Source organism: Hyperolius riggenbachi, chromosome 5 (assembly GCF_040937935.1).
Source record: "Hyperolius riggenbachi isolate aHypRig1 chromosome 5, aHypRig1.pri, whole genome shotgun sequence".
Taxonomy (NCBI): Eukaryota; Metazoa; Chordata; class Amphibia; order Anura; family Hyperoliidae; genus Hyperolius; species Hyperolius riggenbachi.
In genome coordinates, this window is record NC_090650.1 from 404,479,744 (window position 1) to 404,502,923 (window position 23,180).

Genomic DNA, 23,180 nt, shown 5'->3' on the forward strand with positions numbered 1-23,180 from the left:
AAAGAAGCACCTTATTATACATTTTTGTGCATTCTTAATGTGATCATTATCTTATTTAAAAGAAAACAAGAAAACAAAAACTAAAGGGAACAAAACAAAACACAAAAACAAAAAACAGATAAACACAAAAATACATACAAAATACTATCTGAAGAAAATGCCTTCCTAAAAATATCAGTTTTCTACTATCATGCTGATCCTTTGTCTACAATGCTTTCTAAAGGCTCCTACACATGTCCAACTTAATGCACAACCAACCACACAACGTGACCAACTAGTGATGATTGTAATCAACAAATTACGATTTCACTAAACTTCGCATACATTTTCGCAATTACGTTTATACGCAATTACGATTTTCAAATTCAATTGATTTTGTGTAGTCATTCGTAATTTCGCATAAAATTTTGTGAAATTTCGCATAATTTCTTGCCGACTTTAGCAGTGAATAGCAAAGCCCCCTTACATGCTATTGCTACCAAAATTGCTACGTTAAAGCGGATCCGAGATGAAAAACTAACTATAACCAGTAACTTGTCTATATATCTTATCTAAAGTTTAGATGGTTTACACAGCAAATCCAGCTGGAAACAGCTTTAATAGAATATGATTCTTTCTTCCTGTGATACAATGACAGCAGCCATATTGTTTGTAAACATTACACAGAGGCAGGCTTATCTGCATCTTGAGCTTTTTTGCATTATCCCCCCTCCTCCTCCCTCCTCCCCTCTGCCTCTGAAATCTCTGGCTAGTAATACCCCCCTCCCCCTGCCCAGACTGAGCTCCCATGAGCCCTTGCTACTGTCTGAAAGTGCCTTGGCTCTCTGAAAACCTGTGGGCGTGGCTTGTTTAGTTTATAGGGAATTACAGTATTAAAACAAAAACAAAAAAGTATTTGGCTTGAGGAACGCTCTATAAACAATAGGAAAGGAACCAAATTATGCAATGAGTAAAAGTTCATCTAGGATCCACTTTAAGGAGAATCGTTAGTACAAGTCAAAAGAATTTTGCAAAAAGATCTTGTCGTTTTTGAGAAACTCAATTTTAAAAATGCAAGTAAAAAATGTTTTTTAAACTTAGAAAAATGACAGTTTAAAAAACATTTTTTCTTTGCATTTTTAAAATCAAGTTTCTCAAAAACTACAAGGTCTTTTTGAAAAATTATTTTTGTGTTTTATACCTACTATTTTGCTTAACATATTTAGCAATTTTGGTAGCAATAGCATTAATGGGGGCTTTGCTATTAACCTCTAAAGTTGGCATAAAACTATGCAAAATTTCACGAAAATTACACAAAAAATTATGCCAAATTTTGAAATACTACTATTACATATGAAACTAATTATGATTTTCTCTGAAATTTTGCATTACGATTATGATGCGTAATTGCAAATTTCGATGCCGAATTTTGCACATGTAAAATTTCGGCCCACCACTGTGACCAACTATACAGCAAGTTGTTTACCTGATAAATATGTACACACATGCCAACCAACTAAACAACTAACTCACTTAAATATTATGCATACAAGCTAAATGACAAACTGCACAACGTGTCTGCATTCAAAAACAATAAAGTTGTTCAAAAGACTTGTACACATGTTCCAACCTGCATGATATTTGGTCAGATTGATCCACCGGTTGGATCTGGCAAACAACCTGTTATAAGTTGGTCATCTGGTTGTTTGCCAGCTGTACACACGCCCACATTATCTTCCAACAGACCAAGTTTGGAAGATAGTTGGACAGATAGTTGGTAGGTGTGTGTATGAGCCTTTAGTCAATTAACCATAACAAGAAAGCAGAAAAAGTATTTCTACCATATGGTCTCAGTACATTAAGAATGACCAATAAGCTTAGGAAAATATTGGTCATTTACCAGATGTGGTTGGGTCCCAAGGTCAAATCCCAAACAAGGAACTGTCTGCACAAAGTTTGTACATTATCCCTATGTCTGCACTAGTTTCTTCCAAGCAATCCAGTTTCCTCTCACATCCCAAAAACATGTAAATAAGTTAATTGACTGCTCCTTAAAATTGGCCCTAGACCAGGGGTGTTGCTAGCCCCAAAGATCAGTGGCACATGCCCTGGATCTATTCTGGGGTGTCCCCAGGCAGAGTCAGCTGTGGTGCCTCAGTAGGGGGCATGCTGGGAGCTGTGGTACATCAATCATGGTTATGCTGGGTGCTGTAGTGTCTTAATGTGAGCATACTGGGAGCTGTGGTGCCATGCTGGGCATTGTGATACATTAATGGGGGCATGCATGGAGATGTGGCTCTTCTATGGGGGCATGCTGGGAGTTGTGGTGCATAATTGAGAGGCCTGTGGGAGCACGGTAGGGGGTCCTCTATAAGGTCAGAGAGAGCTATGGGGGGACTGGCAGATAACCTGGCAGTAGGCCAGCCCCCCAGCAGAAAGAAAGTCTAGCCAGCACAGAAGCCAGGTAACTTTGCCTAGTTATTCTTAAATGACACTGTTTTTTATGTGATAGGCTGAACTTTTTTTCTTGTATTCATGTAGAGGAGCCTTCATTCAACATTTTGCTGGAAAGGCCTACTTAGACTGCTGTAAAGTTCCTGTAAATTTGTCTCCATTCATGACCACACCCACATTCCGGTACTTGGCCACACCCATTTTCCATCTGGAGTGTCCAAAAGTACCCCGAATCTCTTAGGATCCTAGCAACGCCCCTGCCCTAGACTATGACTGACATATGACTATAGCATGACTAAAATTGTGAGCCCAACTGAAAGAAAGTTACTAGCAAAAGCACTGTAAAGCACTGCAAAAGATCTGTATAAGTAATACAAATTCAACAGATACTACACTGTATGTTTTTTTTTTCCTGAGATGCAGTAATTTATTAATAAACGTAATTCCCAATCAGAAAAGGGAGTGCTCTCATGCAGTTTTTACCAAATATTTACCCCCCTTTGGTATTTAATTTTCCTCAGCTTATCTGTAGAAGCATTTTATAATGTGCCTGTATAAATTAAATACTTCAGAAAATATTTTTTCAAGTATGTATATACCCAAGATTAAAGGGGAACTGAAGAGAGAGGTATAGAGGCTGCCATGCTTATTTCCTTTTAAGCAATACCAGTTGCCTGGCAGCCCTGCTGATCCTCTGCCTCTAATACTATTAGCCGTAGCCCCTAAACAAGCATGCAGCAGATCAGGTGTTTCAGACTTTAAAGTCAGATCTGACAAGGCTAGCTGCATGCTTGTTTCTGGTGTTATTCAAATACTACTGCAGAGAAATAGATCAGCAGGGCTGCCAGGCAACTGGTATTGATTAAAAGGAAATAAATATGGCAGCCTCCCAAATACCTCTTACTTCAGTTCCCCTTTAAAGAAAAATAAGTTAAAAAAATAAAGGTCATTTGCATTCTCATTAAATGTATAAATTATTCACACTGGCTATGTGAAGTCCTTACAGTCTAATGCCATATATTCAGGCGTTCTATTCATAAAAATACTACTGCAGTATTTGGTATTAATATTCCTGCATTTATGACATGATTACTGACAACATTTTTACAAAATATAGAACTATTACCACATATCTGAAAACCTTTTGGGAATACTTACTTCAGAAAACAAATATGACATGAGGTAAATTATAATACAATATTTTACGGCCCTTTTCCATTGATAAAGTGATGTGAATGCGGCTAGCTCGCCACATTGCATCACTTCCTCTGGCGCTCGCATCACTTCCTCATCTCCCGATGCAGAAGTGTATGGAGGGGATGGTGGGCAGATGCAGCTGTGCGAGAATCTGCAACATGCTGCAGATTCTCGGATCGTTCCGCACCACTCCACATGCAATGCACGGGATGGAAACTGTTCCATTGCTGTGCATTGGGATCAGGACACCGGCGGTGCGATGCGGCTAGGGAAAGGGTGTGAACATTGGGGAGGCCCTATCAAAGTTTTGTTGTGGGGCCCCATTAATTGTAGTTATGTCACTGCCGTCACTGGGGAATTTATCAGGCAAGGCCGCAGGAGAGGACACAATTCGAGGAACAAGATTGACTACAGAGGGGTGGAGGAAGTCCTAAGTAAGTGTAAAGCCTAAGGTGTTCTTCACCTCAGGTACACTTTAAATGGCTTCTTCTAGTATGATATAAATAATAACTGTATTATGCATGAAGAAGAAACTTAAAGGACCTCTGTTGCGAAAATCTTAACATTTAAAATACATGTTAACCTATACAAATAAGAAGTACATTTCTTCCAGTGTAAAATGATTCATAAATTACTTTTCTCCTATGCTGCTGTCACTTACAGTAAGTAGTAGAAATGTGACATTACTTACAGATTTTGGACTAGCCCATCTTTTCTTTGGGGGTTCTCATCTTTATTTTTAAAAGCACTTAGTGAATGGCAGTTACACCGTGCAACTGTCAAAGAAGTGTATGTTGAGCAGTGAGACTGGCCAGCATCATTGTATAAATCTTTTTCAGGGAATGTCTTTATAAAGAATAAAGGCCATGCTGGGAATCCCCCATGAAGAGATGGACAAATCCAAAACCTGTCGGTAATGTCAGATTTCTACTACCTACTGTAAGTGACAGCAACATAGGAGAAAAGTAATGTCTGGCTCATTTTACTCAGGAAGAAGTGTACTTATGTGTATGTGTTTTACATTTTAAGATTTTCGCGACAGTTCCTCTATAAATCTTTGAATGCTTGCAAAGAATTTAGGTATAATTAGTCATCAAACATATTATCTAAGCAACTTTTGCTGATAGGGGTTTGGACTTTCTTGATGATTTACACTGGACCACATACAACTTCTGTTCTATACAAAACCTAAATAAGTTTTGGCTGGTAATAAACTTAAAAGTAGCTCACCCAAATTTTAAGTTTAAACAGTATCGTACTTGTTAACATTTTAGCTCATTCCAGAACATTATTTCAAGTTTCAGCATACAAACACCGTTTAAAGCGGACCCAAACAAAAAAAAATGTTTAATTCAAAATATTTAGTTGCACCACTCTTACACATACAAAGATAAATAAACACTCCTTCAAGCCTATGAGCATTTCAGTGTATGCTCTTCACCCTCCTCTTTGCACAACTAGGGTTATACAGGTGGCAGCCATTAGCAATTCCTCCTTAGCCGGACACCTCCTACTCTACCAGTCTGCCGGATTCTGTCCCGGCAATATGAAAGGAAGCAGGGGCAAACGCAGGATTTTTAAGGGGGGGATTCCTGAAAGATCCAGAAGCACTTATGTCCCCGAGTGCTTCCGAATAAAGGTGGCTCCATACTGCCCATGCACAAAAGTGCGCTGGCGTATTACAAAGCTGCCTATCTTTGGAAGTACTCAAGGACACAAGTGTTTCTGAGGGCTTCTGGAAGCAGCAAATTTGAACAGGGGACAGCGCTGGAACAACTCCCCGAGAGAGGAACGGGAGATAGACTTAGTTTGAACAATTCAGTGGAATATGTCACATAGCGCAAGCTATACCCATATGATGCAGGGATATATGCATCTGCGGAAGATGGCGGCGCTATATAAATACTAAATAATAATAATTTGCCTCACCAGGATTGCACTTTTATTTAGCTTTCCTGTATGACAAGAAGACAAAGCCAGCCTGCACTAGGAAAAGAGGGAAACAAAGGTGAATGAAGGAGGCTGGTGCACACCAAGAGGGCTTCTGAGCGTTTTTCAAATCAACATTGATTTGAAAAGCGCTTGGCTAATGTTACCCTATGTGGGTGTTCCCACAGCAGCGTTGTGATTTTTTCAAAATCGCAGGTATACCGCGTGCAGCATTTTTTTGAGTGATTCATTCAGAAATCGCTCTGAAAATCGCACTCACTAATTGCTAGCGATTGCTATTGTGATTTTGGCGTTGCACTAGCCCAGAGAGAAGAGGAGTGGAGAGAAATTGAGAATAGCCCGAGATGGAGCATTATCTGTATTGCAGTCCCACATCACACAGAGGCTACTTGCCTGTAATAGGACTCCTGTCCCTGCCAGTCTCTCACACAAGTCAGAAAGCAGCCCTCCTGGAGTCTAGGGACTGTCAAAAAATGTTCACCTTGTTTAACAAGATGCAGTCATTATGACATAGGGGAGAGACAGATTTTTGCCCATGGACCCTCCAGGCAAGCTCTGCATCATGCTGTGTATATATACCAGCTTGCCTGCCCTTTAATTGCAGTTTTATCAGCTAGCCTAGTATTTTGCATTGCCTTACAACAACAAACCTGAATACACCAGACACCAGCCCTAAATCACTGAATGAAAGGGGGCCTGGGGGGAGATTGCCCCCCAGGTGGAGTGGAGAGACTGAGGTAGAGCAGATAGCATATCTGTATTGCAGTCCCACATCACACAGAGGCTACTTGCATGTACTGTGTCTCCTGTCCCTGCCAGCCAAATCCAAAAAAGCTTTATTGGCAGGACCAAATACATTTAGCATTGCCAAAGCAAAAACAAAACATTAACAACATGGTGGGGAGGATTGTGGGAATAGGGGAATGATATAGGTATACCGTCCATAGGGGTGTGGAGGATGTAAGGGATGGTCAGCCTCTCACACAAGCTGCAGGCAGCCCTCCTGGAGTTTAGGGACTGTCAAAAACTTTTCAACCTGTGACATACTTTATGTAGCTGTCTACATGCAGTCTTTACAATAGGGAAAGAGCTGAGTTTTTCCCACAGACCCTGCAGGCAAGCCTCTGTATATTTACCAGCTTGTCTGCTTCAGCGATTTCAGGGAATTTTTTTTAAAGGTACAGGAGTCTCAGGGGGGTGTTCCATACATCCAGAACCCCCGTCTGGATACGCCAGTGGGAAGGGAGGGGTTCCTCCAATAAATGTAAAATGTTTTATATTTGTCATCATGCAGCTGAAAAAGGCTGTTATGTATTATTATAATTTAGAAAATCGAGTTTATTTCTGAAATCTTGTATTTTTAATTTGGGTCCACTTTAAACGGTATATAAATGCAATGCATGATCTTAACACTTTTACATTTGAATGTACTTTTTTCTGTATCAGTGTTCTATTTCTCATTTGGAGAAGTCCACAAACATCACCTCTGATCCGACAAGCACCGTTTCCACTTCTCCCTCCATTTAAACACAGCAGATGTACTTTGTGCATTGGGGAATTCGTTAGTGGGAGCTATTAGCAACTTATCTGTACAGTAAACCCAGAGGTAACGTGAAGCAGACATCACTAAAAATTACAATTCTACCAAGGTCAACATAGGTTATCGTTGTGAAGATGCTTTAGCCAACTTGAGGCTCTGTGCTGCCCAGGGAATAGAACTTAAGTCCAGGAAATGAGGATAGCCAAGGTTAAATAAAAGACACCAGCACAACTGAAAGAATAGTGTACAGCCTGAAATGAGATGCGCATACATAATCCAACCATGTCTTCAATAAATAATAGCCTTTAGAAGGAAGTGCCAGATAAAATAGAATAGTGGGTATTGACAACAAACAGATCTGCTAATTTAAAACAAACGAATGTTGATTCTGGTATCCACCAGAAACCACACCCAGAATACTGCTGCAAGGCTGGTAACAAGCCAACCCTGCCATTGCCACATAAAACCAATCATTTGCTAACTTTACTGGCTAAACATAAAATGGAGAATTATATTTAAGGTTTGCTCATTGACTTTCAAATCCTTGCACAATCTGGCCTTGGATATCTGAGGTATTAGTTACAACTGCATCACACCTCTCACAATTTTAGATCAAAACGATCTAATAACTTGGTCACCCTCAGAGTCCATCACAAAACCTTTGGAGACAGCTTTCGGTCATGCTGCCCCTACACTATGTAACTCCCTGCCACACCCAGTCAGCAAGAGGAACTCCAGTGAAAATAATGTAATACAAAAGTGCTTCATTTTTACAATAATTATGTTTAAATGATTTAGTCAGTGTTTGCCCACTGTAAAATCTTTTAAATCCCTGATTTACATTCTGACATTTATTACATGGTGACATTTTTACTGTTGGCAGGTGATGTAGCTGCTGCATGCTTTTTTGGCAGTTGGAAACAGCTGTAAACAGTTATTTCCCACAATGCAGCAAGGTTCACGGACAGGAAACTGCCAAGAGTATGTAGTCAGAGTTTCTTGTGGGAGGGGTTTCACCACAATATCAGTCATACAGCGCCCCCTGATGGTCTGTTTGTGGAAAGGAATAGATTTCTCATGTAAAAGGGGGTATCAGCTACTGATTGGGATAAAGTTCAATTCTTGGTCGAAGTCCAAACTGAAAAGCCACCTGTTTAGTCTGGCATTTCTAAACAACTCAATGATTCCTCTGTAACACAAGTCCACCCTGCAACCCTGTATTGATCTGAGACATATCTATATACATTGAGTCTTATGGCAGAAAAGCGATTTACAAATACAATTGTATTATTGTATATTATTGACCTTTGGAAGCTCTAGTGTGATTAGCAGGGGTTTGGGGTTGGAGATTCCCCTTTCTCCTTCAGCCATTTATGGCACCCATGGACATAATACCAGAAATTACCCATCTCCTCACTTCAGCTTCTGACTTGAAGGGACAGTGATGAATGTACAACAAATTAGACAGGAGTATTCGGGGTACCTTACACAAAAAGACCAATGCTCTAGTAGCAACAGTTGGAGGTTGGAGGAGGTGGGCAGAATGAGCCAAAACTTGCCTTCAATCAAATTTCTCAAGTGAGTTTATAAATTTTCCAGCACCACTACATGAAAAGCAAGGAAGCCACCGTTATGCACAAAATTCTAAAGCTGATTACAAACAACCTGATAGGTTCACAAATCCACTTACCGTGATAGCTGAGCACAAAGAAGCCACTGGTGGTGAAGTCACTGTGGAACTTTATAAGGACCTGATTTGATGTGCTGTATACAGACTCCAGGGCTGTGTTTCCACTAAACTGACCAATCTGAGGAGAACTCTGGTCTGGCCCATCCCTAAAATACACAATAAAAAGGCACAAAAAACATAGTTATAAAATAACAATAGTATTTGTGTAAGGCAACACGCATGGTACACAATAAAACAGGCTTATTAATTTCATAGCATGAGCAATTGCAATGTAATGTGTACATTTTCCCACTCTTTTTCCAGAAGTGCTCTATAGCAAGTAAACATTAGTAGAGGTGGCCCAAACCTTCAATTTTAGGTTCGCAAACCTTCCGCAAAAGTTTGGTTCGCGCGAACTTTCGCGAACCGCAATAGACGTCAATGGGGAGGCGAACTCGTAAAACTAGAAAAATTTATGCTGGCCACAAAAGTGATGGAAAAGATTTTTCAAGGGGTCTAACACCTGAGAGGGGGGCATGGCAGAGTGGGATAGACGCCAAAAGTCCAAAATCTGGATTGGACGCAAAGCAGCATTTTAAGGGCAGAAATCACATTGAATGCTAAATTGCAGGCCTAAAGTGCTTTAAAACATCAACTTACTCAGCTCAACTCACGTAGGTAGGTGGGTGCACTGTGAACAACAGGTAGGTAGGTATATGCAGTAATGGGTATTACAAGGTGCAGCTGTCACACACAGACAGGTAGCGGACAGGCACAGTGACACTGTGTGCGCTCACGTAGGTAGGTGGGTGCACTGTGAACAACAGGTAGGTAGGTATATGCAGTACTGGGTATTACAATGTGCACCTGTCACACAGACAGGTAGCGGACAGGCACAGTGACACTGTGTGTGCTCAACTCACGTAGGTAGGTGGGTGCACTGTGAACAACAGGTAGATAGATATATGCAGTACTGGTTTTTACAATGTGCACCTGTCACACACAGACAAGTAGCGGACAGGCACAGTGACACTGCGTGTGCTCACGTAGGTAGGTGGGTGCACTGTGAACAACAGGTAGGTAGGTATATGCAGTACTGGGTATTACAATGTGATTGTGCACCTGTCACACACAGACAGGTATTATTATTATTTAGTATTTATATAGTGCCGACATCTTCTGCAGCACTGTACAAAGTATATATAGTCTTGTCACTAACTGTCCCTCAAAGAAGCTCACAATCTAGTCCCTACCATAGTCATATGTCTATGTATGTATTGTGTAGTGCATGCATATTTTTAATCTAATGGCAATTTAGGGGGAAGCCAACAACTTATCTGTATGTTTTGGGGATGTGGGAGGAAATCAGAGTGCTCGGAGGAAACCCACGCAGACACGGGGAGAACATACAAACTCCTTGCAGATGTTGACCTGGCTGGTATTCGAACCGGGGACCCAGCGATGCAAGGCGAGAGCGCTAGCCACTACACCACCGTGCTGCAAATGGTAGCAGACAGGCACAGTGACACTGCGTGTGCTCACGTAGTGTAGGTAGATGGGTGCACTGTGAACAACAGGTAGGTAGATATGCAGTAATGGGTATTACAATGTGCACCTTTCACACACACAGATAGTCACTGAATGTGCTGGGCCTGGCAGTAGCACACACACACAGTATGAATTATCAAGGCTGTCTATGCAACACAAGTGTCATTGGGACACACAGAAAAAAAAAATAGATCACAAGAACAAGATTAGCTCTCAAAAGAGCTGTTGTGGGCCGGGGTGCAATTTTAACAATAAGAATCACCAAGGAGCAAGCTAACAAGCCTAAATAATCTTTCCCTAAGAGTCTTCAACAGCAGCAGCTGTCCCTTCTCTATTTACTGCAGGCACACAAGTGAGTTAAATGGCCGGTGGTGCCTGCCTTTTATAAAGGGGGGAGGGGCTCCAGGAGGGAGTGTAGCCTGATTGGCTACAATGTGCCTGCTGCTGACTGAGAGATAAGGGATACAGTACATGGATGATACAATATGGAATGAGAGGGGGCTGAAAAGAATAGGAGCAGTGCAGCTGCAAATGAAAGGGGAGCCACAACATACTCGGCCTAGGGGCATAAAAAGTACACATTTGTCCTTATACGTATAGTAGAATGTAATAAATTATTCAGGATACCCAATTGTATGTTCATTATCCTAGTTCCATCTTCAGAAACACACACACACACACACACACACACACACACACACACACACACACATATATTAGTAAAAAGGCCCGCCCGTAAAAAAACAGGCACTAGGTCACAGCCGCTACCCCCCGCAATGCACACACATTCGCGTCCCACTTGCTCGTTCCCCACCACTGTCTGAAGTATATGCACACAGGGAGCTGCTTGCTTGGCAGTTGGAAAAAGCTGTTATTTCCCACAATGCAATGAAAACCTCTGTGAACCACACACAGCAAACAGTCAGATCCAGCCCTGTGTCGTAACTGCCCTGGCTGCGCACATGCTCAGTACAAATATCACTAATATTGTAAATGTGAAAGTTTGGATGTTTGAATGTTTGCTACTTAATCACACAACAATGGCTGAACGGATTTTTATTACATTTGGCACACACATAGAACATTACCTGAAATAACATATAGGATACTTTTTATCCCCGTAACCAAATAGTGGGAGGAGACAAATACACATTTCAATTGGAACATGTAAACTGCAGCCATTCTTACACTGTTTATGGCAGGGTTCTCAAACTTTGCAGAATTAGTCACTGGGTGACTGGGTTTGATATTCAGGAAAGTGGGTGGAGCCTTCAAAAGCCAATCAAAACTTACCTATTGATTTTCAAGGGGAATATTTAATTGCTGCCATCCTTGCACTGTTAAAGGCACAAGCCTCAAACCTGGTAAAGTTGTTCATTGGGTGACTGGGGTTCCAATTCATTGATGCCAAAGACCGCAAAGCTCACAAACTAGGTAATTGAGTAAATGAGTAATTGTGTGGTAGGGTTAGGAAAGTCGGCGGAGCCAACACCAGACACATACATTCCCGGGCAGCGCAGTGCCATCAGCTAGTGTGTATATATATATATATATATATATATATATATATATATATATATATATATACACACATGTGTGTAACATATAGAGGGCAATATAATAGCTTGGCGGATGAGCTTTTTGTCCCTAGGCCTTCTCAAAGGACTAGAGGACATGATCTGCGCATGGAGGAGAAACGTTTTAGCCACTTATTTAGGAAAGGGTTCTTTACAGTAAGAGTGATTAAGATGTGGAATGCATTGCCACAGGAAGTCGTTATGGCAAACTCTATACCTGCATTTAAAGGGGGTTTAGATGCTTTCCTTGGGTTGAATGACATCCATGGCTACAATTACTAGGTAAGGCCTAATGATGTTGATCCAGGGATTTTATCTGATTGCCATCTGGAGTCGGGAAGGAATTTTTCCCTTTTGGGGCCAATTGGACCATGCCTTGTAAGGGTTTTTTCGCCTTCCTCTGGATCAACAGGGATATGTGAGGGAGCAGGCTGGAGTTGTACTTTGTACTGGTTGAACTCGATGGACGCATGTCTTTTTTTCAACCAAAATAACTATGTAACTATGTAACACTATATTGGTATGTTCCCTGCCCCCTCTCAGGCCCCTCGTTCCATCTTTGTTCCCTATTGAAGTTACACCACCTCCAGGCGCTCTCAGGAGCCTGGGAGCTCCCAAAGATAGATGGCTCTGTACTGTGAAGCCGTCCGTCTTCGGAGGCACTTGGAGACACGAGTGCTCCTGAAGCCTTCCGAGGGTCCTTAAAGGCATATTCCACCAGTTGGTCGCATACATGGAACTGGGGTGACTGCACTAGGACCGCATACATGGAACTGGGGTGACTGCACTAGGACCATGAGGGGACAGGGAAAGCTCTATAGGTGCCAGAGCCTTCCCTCTCCGTTGGTAAGAATCAGATTTTTTTTTTCAGATTTACTTTAAATAATGCATGAATTGAAAAAAAAAAAAAAAAAACTTGTGCTACACCAGTGTTTTGTATCAAAAATGCGTTTTACGATTTCTAGAACATATTCATGAAAATACACTGTATTGACAATAGTCAAAGGAAACAAATTTGCGAAAAAATCATTATTTTTACCAATAAAATGCATAAAAAAGCACAAAAATCAATTATTCTTAGCACATAAATTGGCAATAAAAAAATACAAACTTATTACAAAATTATGCTCGATGGCATTTTCACTCAAAAGAGTAAAATTTAACGTTATTTTCACAAAAATTGATGCTAAAAAAAAATTGGCATTTTTGCTCATCACTGCAGTGTTCTATACTCATCAGTCGATATGGTAATTTAGTAAAAGAAGTGAATTTCTCCTTTAACCAGTTCTGCCTCACCTTATGCATCCGAGCAATTTTCACCTCCCATTTATTTGCCAATAACTTCATCACTACTTATCACAATGGAAGTATCTATATCTTGTTTTTTCTGCCACCAATTAGGCTTTCCTTGGGTGGTACATTTTGCTAAGAATTATTTTATTTTAAATGCATTTTAACAGGAATATTAAGAAAAAAAATGGAAAACATCATTATTTCTCAGTTTTCAGCCACAATAGCTTTAAAATAATACATGCTACCATAATTAAAACCCACATATTTTATTTGCCCATTTATCCCAATTATTACACCATTTAAATTATGTCCCTATCACAATGTATGTCGCCAATATTTTATTTGGAAATAAAGGTGCATTTTCTCAGTTTTGCGTCCATCACTATTTACAAGTTTATAATTTTAAAAATAATAGTAATATACCCTCTTGACTTACATATTAAAAAAGTTCAGACCCTTAGGTAACGATTTATGTTTTTTTAATTGTATTTTTGGGGTATTTTGTGGGAGTGTGGGAAGTAAAAAGTTAATTATAAATGTAATTGTTTGTGAATTTATTTACAAAAATGTATGTAGATGTAGTATTACCATTTGGCCACAAGATGGCCTCAGTCATTTTTTTTCTTCCTGTAAGCGAGCGCTCTCACTTACAGGAAGTATAGGGAGGACGTGAAACTTTTTTTTCTTCAGAAAGAAGAAGCTGCGTTCCCCTTCATTGATCTCCGGGCTAATGGGCGGCGCACAGAAGCACACGGGCGTGTGTGTGATCGGCCGCAGAAGCGCGCAGCCACATGACAGCAGCCTATTGGATGTAATAGATACATCAAAAAGGCTAAAGTATTTAAAGCTCCACTATCATTAAAATTTACAAAATGTAAAATACATGTAAACACATAAGTTAAGGAATACATTTCTCCCAGAGTAAAATGAGCTACAAATTACTTTTCTCCTATGTGGCTTTCACTTACAGTTGGTAGTAGATATCTGACAGAACTGACTTGCTTTGGACTAGCCCATATCCTTATGGGGGATTTTTAGGGTTTTCATTATTTCAGAAGCACTTTGTGAATGGCCGTTGCTCAGTCCAACTGTCAAAATAGTGTGCAAACAGGTGGGAGGGTATGGACTGCATCTTTATATAGATCCCTTACAATGATTGCTTTTGTACAAAAAAAATTCTTAAAATCCCCCATTAAGAGATTGGCTAGTCAAAAACCTGTCAGTTCTGGGCAGATTTCTACTACCTACTGTAAGTTATAGCAACATAGGAGCAAAGTAATTTATGGCTCACTTTACTCTGGAAGTAACATACTTCTTATTTGTGTGTGTTTACATGTATTTAAATTTAATTTAAAATGAAATAGTGGTCCTTTAATCATGACTTTTTAGACAACATGTTGGCAGGTTAGTACATACAACATCACAGCATCCAGAAATGTCAACATTGCACAAAAGAGGAAAGTCACATGATGATGCGATAGCTGCGATATACCGAGGTATAAACAGCTGCAAGTTTATGATGTAAAAGCTGAAAATGCACAAGCAGATAAAAGTACTGCCTCTGAGGAAAAAAAACACGGAGTCATCATAGGGAAATATTTCTCTTTTTTACCCCAAACAACTCTAGTACAGCTCTGACCAGTACATCAGTGTTCAGTGTGTTAATATCCAGAAGGTCATCTGCTGCAAATGTCCTACTGATTCACGCCTCAATGTCCACAGGGCCCTCTGTAAAACTGTTCCATTAATGCTCAGGACAAGATGAACACTGTGTAAAGTGTGTTATCTCTTATTTATACGTACTGCAGACACAGCTACTCTCTCAGCCCTAACGAAGTCCCACAGTGAGGAAACGCATTGAACAGTTTTAAAGCCAATGGGCCATATTGACAAAAGCATGGTAAAGTGGCTGTGCACAGGGAACATACAGAAATTATTCCTTTGCTTACAGTGAAAAGGTGATGCCCACTGCTTAAAGAGAAACTGTGGCCTAGAATTGAACTTCATCCCAATCTGTAGCTGATACCCCCTTTTACATGAGAATTTTTTTTCCTTTTCTCAAACGGACCATCAGGGGGCTCTGTATGGCTGATTTTATGGTGAAACCCCTCCCACAGGAAACTGTGAAGACCATGGATCTTTTAGTTTCCTGTCTGTGAACCTCGTTGCATTGTGGGAAATAGCTTTTTACAGCTGTTTCCAACTGCCAAAAAAGCAAGCAGCAGCTACTTCGAGTGACATCAACTTCCAGCAGTTAAAATGTCACCATGTGATGAATGTAAATCAGGGAAAGAAATGCTTTTACCATGGGTGAACACTGACTAAATCATTTCTACATAATTATTGTGAAAATGAATTGTTCAAAATGGATGTGTCACGATTGTGGAACTTTCCCCGTGATCAGCGCACAACGCGTGCGCTGACACGGCGGAGATCCTCCACAAGCGTATAATTAGCAGGAACCCAGCAAAAGGTGCTACGCACCTGTAGAGGGAAATTCCTGTCGGCAGATGGCGCTGGGGAGTGCAGAGGAACCAATCCTCTGTACCTCCACAAGTGCCAGACAGGAATTGTACGAAGCGCAGAACGCAATCGCAAGAGAGGCGATTGCGAATGAGATTGAGCAAAGGGATAGGTTGTATGTGTGTGCGCCAATCCAGTCGCCACACCGCGACCGCGCACACACAACAGCAGATACGAAATAGGAACGCGATCGCGAGAGGTGCGATCGCCAGATGAGACACAAGGCAGAACAGAATAGAATACGAGGGTAGCAAAGGCACAGCAAATACAATAAGGAGATACGGAAAATAACAATCGCTAGCTAACCGCGAACACCGCACTCATTCGCAACAGTGCACGCGGTTATGCGCGATCTCCACGTGATAAGCACAATAGAGACAAGCACGCCTAACTAACCATAAACAGACAAACATGAAACAGGGGACGCGAGCGCTTGCTTAACGGTTACCTCACCGAGCCTGTAGCAAGCGCAGCGGACAAGACAGACACACGAAAAACAAGAACTAGGCAGGAAGGATCCACCGCTCTTCCGCCAGAGCAAGTGTGATCCAAGCAGGAACACAGATCAGAAAGATCCACAGCCGCTAACGCTAGCGGCTAGTGCGATCTCAGCAAGACAGAACGATTCGCTATCAACCGCCGCTGGTGACAGCGCAATCGCGACCGACAAGACAGAACAGAAGGATCCCCAGCGCTCGCACAAAGTAGCTAGCGCGATCCCAGGAGACAGAACAGAAGGATCCCCAGCGCTAGCACAAAGTAGCTAGCGCGATCCCAGAAGACAGAACAGAAGAGATAGCTGGTAGCAACCGCTGCACCAGCTATACTCCAAGAACATAGATCAGAACCATTTCCTGTCAACCACCATAGGGACAGGACAATGGCAAACAGGCAAGACAAGACAGAACAGGCAATACAGATAATACAACCTGACTGGGCTAGAAGGGGAGCCTAAAGCAACCCCCAGGAATTAACTATACTAGATAGCAATGGCTGACACTCCAGCAGTGTCCATCAGGAACTGAGCATGGAAGGGAAATGACCAGCAAAGCATTCTGGGAAAGATAAAGCTCTTATAGTGCCAGTCATCAAAGAAGGCAGGTAGGGGATTTGCATAACGAATGTATGCAAATTCCCCAGCAAGAGAACAGAACAGAAACTTGCAATGAAAAGATAGGTCTCTGTTCCAGAGACCTGCAGCCCACAGACTAGAGGAATGGACAAACAGCTGTCTGCCTGTGCAGCCAGCTGAGCGGATCATCACAGTACCCCCCCTTCTAGGGATGGATTCCAGACATCCCTCAAGACTGGTAACATCACAAAACTCTAACTGAAGACTCATGAAGGTCAGGACAGCCCGACAAGGCCCAATTCCAGAGTCAGTCCATCCGAAACCGACCTCATCAGAAGCAGAAGCCACCGAAACATGCCCATCAGCACTGCAAGTCTCAGCGTAACACCCATCAGGACTGTGGACACCAGAGAAGAAGCCATCGACACCCTCCAGACAATACCCACCACCTTCCAAGGAGCGTCCAAGAATACCAAACCTGCCGCAATACCTGTTCGAAGTGTCCCTTACAACACCAAAGCCATTGCTGATCGTATTCAGGGCACCAAGCAAAACCTTTCCCGGAATCTCCCAGAACGCCTTGAAGCTCCGCAGAGATCCCAAGAAGCCAGAACGCTCACCAGGCTCACATGGAGAACCACCAAGAACCCCTATGGAACCTATGATCATTCCAGACTCAAAATTAGCAGGACACCCATCAAGATCAGGACTTTCAGGGACCACTTCTGGGCATGCAAGCAGGCAGGCTATATCAGAACATGTCTCCACTGAGGAAGCATCTGAGTGCGCTGGTAACCGAGGCACACTTGGGCTTTCTGGGTCACAGAGCACATCGGGGTACACTAGTACAGGAGAAACCTCAGGACATGTCGGGGAACTGCCAACCTCAGAGTCCGACACGACAAGACCAAAACCAGTACCGGGCAGAAAATCATCACGAGTAAAGATCACAGGTACTGGTCTTTCAAAAGAAGACTCGGACTCAAATTCAGAATTTTCTGTAACTGTAACATCATCATTGACTACACATGAATGAAGCTCCACAAGAGCTGCAAAAGTAGTCAGCAAGGCAGCAATGCCTACTGAAGTGGGCAACACCTCAGAAGGACCTGGGGGGCAGGAGACATCTCCTACAAGTTCTACACCCTTTGGGAGGAACTCGGAGACCTTTAGATCATCAAACAAGACCTCAGGAACATCATTTTTCAAGTTGTCTAAGAAGGATTCTGTACTATCCATGTTACAGGGCAAAACTGGAACTTTATTTTGAGAACAGGGCAGATGTCCCAGGGAAGGTTCCACCATAAACTGAGACTGAATTTCATCATCATGAGTGGAACGTACAGGAATATTCACTGGACCACACACTGACTTCCTAACTTTAATCTCGCTGCACCCAGAACTCTGCGTAGTAGTCAAACTAGCTTGCAATTCCAAAACTGCAGAAAGACAGGTAAAAATAGCAGCAATACCTAGACGAGCCTCTAGGGGCAGGGCAGGAGATATTGTACAAGGCAATATTGACTCATCCAGAGTACTGGGTGGAGAGTCAATACTTTCTTCAGAATCAGACTCGCAAATGTCAATGCAAGTGGACATCATGCCTTCATTCATGGTACAGGGCAGGTTCAGAGAAAGCTTCTCTGGACAAGGCAAAGAAGCTTCAGCATCAGATTCGCAAAACCGAAGCGCTGTCTCACTCTTAGATCCGGCTAACAATGTCGAATCCGAGGAGTCAGAACGCAAAATTTGCGGATCCAAGATCGCTTTAGGTTGCGAAACTGACGCTTCCATATCGCAAACTTCCGCGATCTGCGGAGCAGACTGCAAGGCATCTAGGACAGAAACACTGGAGCAACTGTCATCAGGCAACAGGCCTGCACAGGTGTGAACAGGGTGAGACAGAAACTCATTTGCAGAAGAAATGGCGACATCAACAGGATAAACTTTATTAGGCATAATAATTTTACTTTTGACGCTGCATAGTCGAGAAATTTTCCCCATAGCAGGGTCACAGACGGAAGATCTCAAAGATCTGTTTCTAAATGACAAAGGATCCCACACATCCTTGAGGAAACCGGCAGACTCATGCCGATCACAATCTGCAGGAACATTCGAGAAACAGGCATCAGATCGCACAGATTCAAACTGCACACTGTCAGGAGCGAATCCTTCAGGATTCGCACAGGAATCAACCACAGCGGCACACTCATTCATTTCAGATTGCACAAAGTCAAGACTCACATGCTTTACCCCAGAAAGGCAGGAACAATCATCCGACAACGATGTCTCTTTATTGGAATCAATTGGTTGGTGTGTGTGCAACTCATCCAAAATCGTTTGCCATACATAGATCACCAGATCCACATCATCCTCGTCACATTCATCGGAATCAATCAGAAGGTACATAGAGTCAAGACAAGCATTCAAGACATCTTCGCTTTTTGCGATATAAAAATCGCAAAAGGCTTTCCAATCAAAATCAAATTCTTCCAGCAAGGCCCCAATATCCCAGGAAGCAAATGGGGGTTCAAACAGGCCAGTATCCACATAATCTCCATAGGGTTGGAGTTCAGAAACAAGAACAGATTTTTTAACTGCTTTAATGTAGTGTGCGATCCTACCTATAGCAGGATCCACATAAGCTTTGGATTGGGGCAAAAAAGCCGGAGACGGAACAACATCATTACAAACATCAATAGGGAGTGTTTTATTCCGATGCTTGCGTTTTTTAGTTTTTCTCTTTTTCGCCACTTTGCATGTCTGCTGTTTAAAACCTGAAGTGGCAACAGACACATTGAACTGATTGTCATACTGAAAGGTTTTGCATGGAGTAGGTAGAGCAGCTGACTCATTAGCAACTACACACTCATACAGGGCAGGTGGCAAGCAAGGCAACTCAAACCAGTAGGAAAATGTAAATGTAAGAAACTGATATAGATTATCATTCCAAGAATTGTCTTGCAAAATTTCATGAGCCCATACAAACAGATCGTCTTTCAAAAGCACATAAGCTAATTGGAGAGCAGACGTGGACGGATCAGTAATCTGAAAAGTAGGATTCAGACAAAATTTTATGCATTCAGAGAGAAAATCCTCTTTCGTCTCTGAATTTAATATTTTGAAACTCTTAAAGACCCAGGAATCATACTCGACAAAATCGTACAAATCGGAAATTCCGTCTACACTGGGGTTTTGAGTTGGGCTGGTCATTCTGTCACGATTGTGGAACTTTCCCCGTGATCAGCGCACAACGCGTGCGCTGACACGGCGGAGATCCTCCACAATCGTATAATTAGCAGGAACCCAGCAAAAGGTGCTACGCACCTGTAGAGGGAAATTCCTGTCGGCAGATGGCGCTGGGGAGTGCAGAGGAACCAATCCTCTGTACCTCCACAAGTGCCAGACAGGAATTGTACGAAGCGCAGAACGCAATCGCAAGAGAGGCGATTGCGAATGAGATTGAGCAAAGGGATAGGTTGTATGTGTGTGCGCCAATCCAGTCGCCACACCGCGACCGCGCACACACAACAGCAGATATGAAATAGGAACGCGATCGCGAGAGGTGCGATCGCCAGATGAGACACAAGGCAGAACAGAATAGAATACGAGGGTAGCAAAGGCACAGCAAATACAATAAGGAGATACGGAAAATAACAATCGCTAGCTAACCGCGAACACCGCACTCATTCGCAACAGTGCACGCGGTTATGCGCGATCTCCACGTGATAAGCACAATAGAGACAAGCACGCCTAACTAACCATAAACAGACAAACATGAAACAGGGGACGCGAGCGCTTGCTTAACGGTTACCTCACCGAGCCTGTAGCAAGCGCAGCGGACAAGACAGACACACGAAAAACAAGAACTAGGCAGGAAGGATCCACCGCTCTTCCGCCAGAGCAAGTGTGATCCAAGCAGGAACACAGATCAGAAAGATCCACAGCCGCTAACGCTAGCGGCTAGTGCGATCTCAGCAAGACAGAACGATTCGCTATCAACCGCCGCTGGTGACAGCGCAATCGCGACCGACAAGACAGAACAGAAGGATCCCCAGCGCTCGCACAAAGTAGCTAGCGCGATCCCAGGAGACAGAACAGAAGGATCCCCAGCGCTAGCACAAAGTAGCTAGCGCGATCCCAGAAGACAGAACAGAAGAGATAGCTGGTAGCAACCGCTGCACCAGCTATACTCCAAGAACATAGATCAGAACCATTTCCTGTCAACCACCATAGGGACAGGACAATGGCAAACAGGCAAGACAAGACAGAACAGGCAATACAGATAATACAACCTGACTGGGCTAGAAGGGGAGCCTAAAGCAACCCCCAGGAATTAACTATACTAGATAGCAATGGCTGACACTCCAGCAGTGTCCATCAGGAACTGAGCATGGAAGGGAAATGACCAGCAAAGCATTCTGGGAAAGATAAAGCTCTTATAGTGCCAGTCATCAAAGAAGGCAGGTAGGGGATTTGCATAACGAATGTATGCAAATTCCCCAGCAAGAGAACAGAACAGAAACTTGCAATGAAAAGATAGGTCTCTGTTCCAGAGACCTGCAGCCCACAGACTAGAGGAATGGACAAACAGCTGTCTGCCTGTGCAGCCAGCTGAGCGGATCATCACAGGATGTGCCAGATAAGGAAAAACAGTTTTTAACTATTTTATCCTTATCTGGAGCCTCCGTTTGAACAATTGTTTAATCTAAGTGTCCACCCATGGTGGAGGGGTGTTACCCCCTTTCTTCTACTTCTACAGAGAGTGACATTTTTAACCAGAGTGGGGGTTTAATCACCCCACCTGCCTACTGAGTGGTTGCCAGAGGTAACCCACCTTTGTGAGTATATGCTCATATATTTACTCTTCTGACCAATTGGTTTGACATACTGCACTATTGGGGCTCTCGATCTGCTTTGTTTTTCAAATTGTTAACATGAAGTACTTTTTTATTACATTAATTTCACTGGTGTTCCTCTTTAATTTGCTCAACCCACACTACACTAGCAATGCTCAAATTACCTAAATAATGCGGGTTCCACTAGTTGCGCAACATGTGCATCCTTCTCTAGGGAGTAGGGATGGTTGGAAATTCCAGAGTAATTCCGATTTCTGCTAATACCGATGACTAATTCTGCAGATTTCCGATTTTCCGAGGAGTCTTTTTTTCTGTCAATTTTTGCGTTCTCTGATTCGCCAAATACTTCCGAATTGACTCGGAAGTATTAGACCAATCAGAAAATGCAGAATTTTACCATGATAATCAGAATACCAAAAAATTTTAGGCCAATCACGAGACCCAGGAATACTCAGTAGTATAGTTGGTCTAAAATTACCGCAGCAATCTGATTTTCATGGAAACAATTCTGCATTCTCTGATCTATGCTTCCAAGCTCTGCTAAACTAAGAGGACGGAATTGAAAGGAGAATCCTCATTAGCACCCAGGGGCTTCCCCCTCCCAAGGTAAGTACCCCCCCAGGGTCTATTTTTGTTTTCTTACAGTGTCTCTGTAAAGTTAATGGAGGTGATTTTCAAATCACACTTACTGCTCATTCAGATTCCGCAGAATTGAAATTTCAGCATTTCCGATCATAAATTGGCCCATTGGCCCATATGCAATTGACTTTTTCTCTTGAGATTTCTCCTAAGAGATATTTTTTTCATCTACAGTAAAGTAGGTAAAAAAAAAATACTATCAAAATTATTTTTAGTATTTTCTTGCTTGCTAGTGATTTAAAATGTATTTTATTGACAAGTTAAGGAAATATCACCTAGAAAAATAAGGCCCAAATTCTCCTAAGAAATCATTTTTTATTTCCTGGTTAAAATAACTTTTCAGTACTTTACAATTGAAAATGCACAAATAGTTTTTATAGTACATTTTAGCCTATCTTAAGTATTTTGTGGTTTATCAGTGCTTTTTTAAAGGCATTTTATTGACAAGGTGTGAACATAATACAATATCACCATGGAGAAAACTCAAGAGAAAAAAAATCAGTTGCATATGGGCTAGAGGGGGGAAGCATTTAATTTGCTTATTATAATTAGACATACATCCAGAGAGTACATTGTCTTGAAAAAGATAAGCTACAGGGTACAGTAAAATAATTATTAGTTAAGAAGAGATAAACGCAGAAGACACAACAAGCACACACCTCCCAGCTTACGCCTCCCCTGTGGCACTTCTGCTTATGAGAACTATAAACAATGTTTGAGCAGAAGTCCATTTGTCATACTTCACAGCTGCTGCAGTGGTCAAGAAAGTACACTAGAAAAATTTACAAACTATCAACCTCCCTATTAGGCAGCAACCACACTTGCTTAATCCTTTCGGGTCACACATATGGCATTACATTAGCCTCCCTGGCGTTCATAA

At 42.1% G+C, this 23,180-nt stretch overlaps 1 protein-coding gene across 1 annotated transcript in view; it reads right to left on the reverse strand.

Annotated features, from left to right (window-relative positions):
• The window catches only part of CSMD3 (CUB and Sushi multiple domains 3), a 1,539,978-nt gene that overhangs the window by 229,687 nt on the left and 1,287,111 nt on the right, over positions 1-23,180 (reverse strand). Inside the window, exon 46 of the mRNA XM_068237930.1 lies at positions 8,811-8,956. Within this exon, the coding sequence (XP_068094031.1) occupies positions 8,811-8,956 (146 nt within the window). The remainder of the gene's footprint in view (positions 1-8,810; positions 8,957-23,180) is intronic.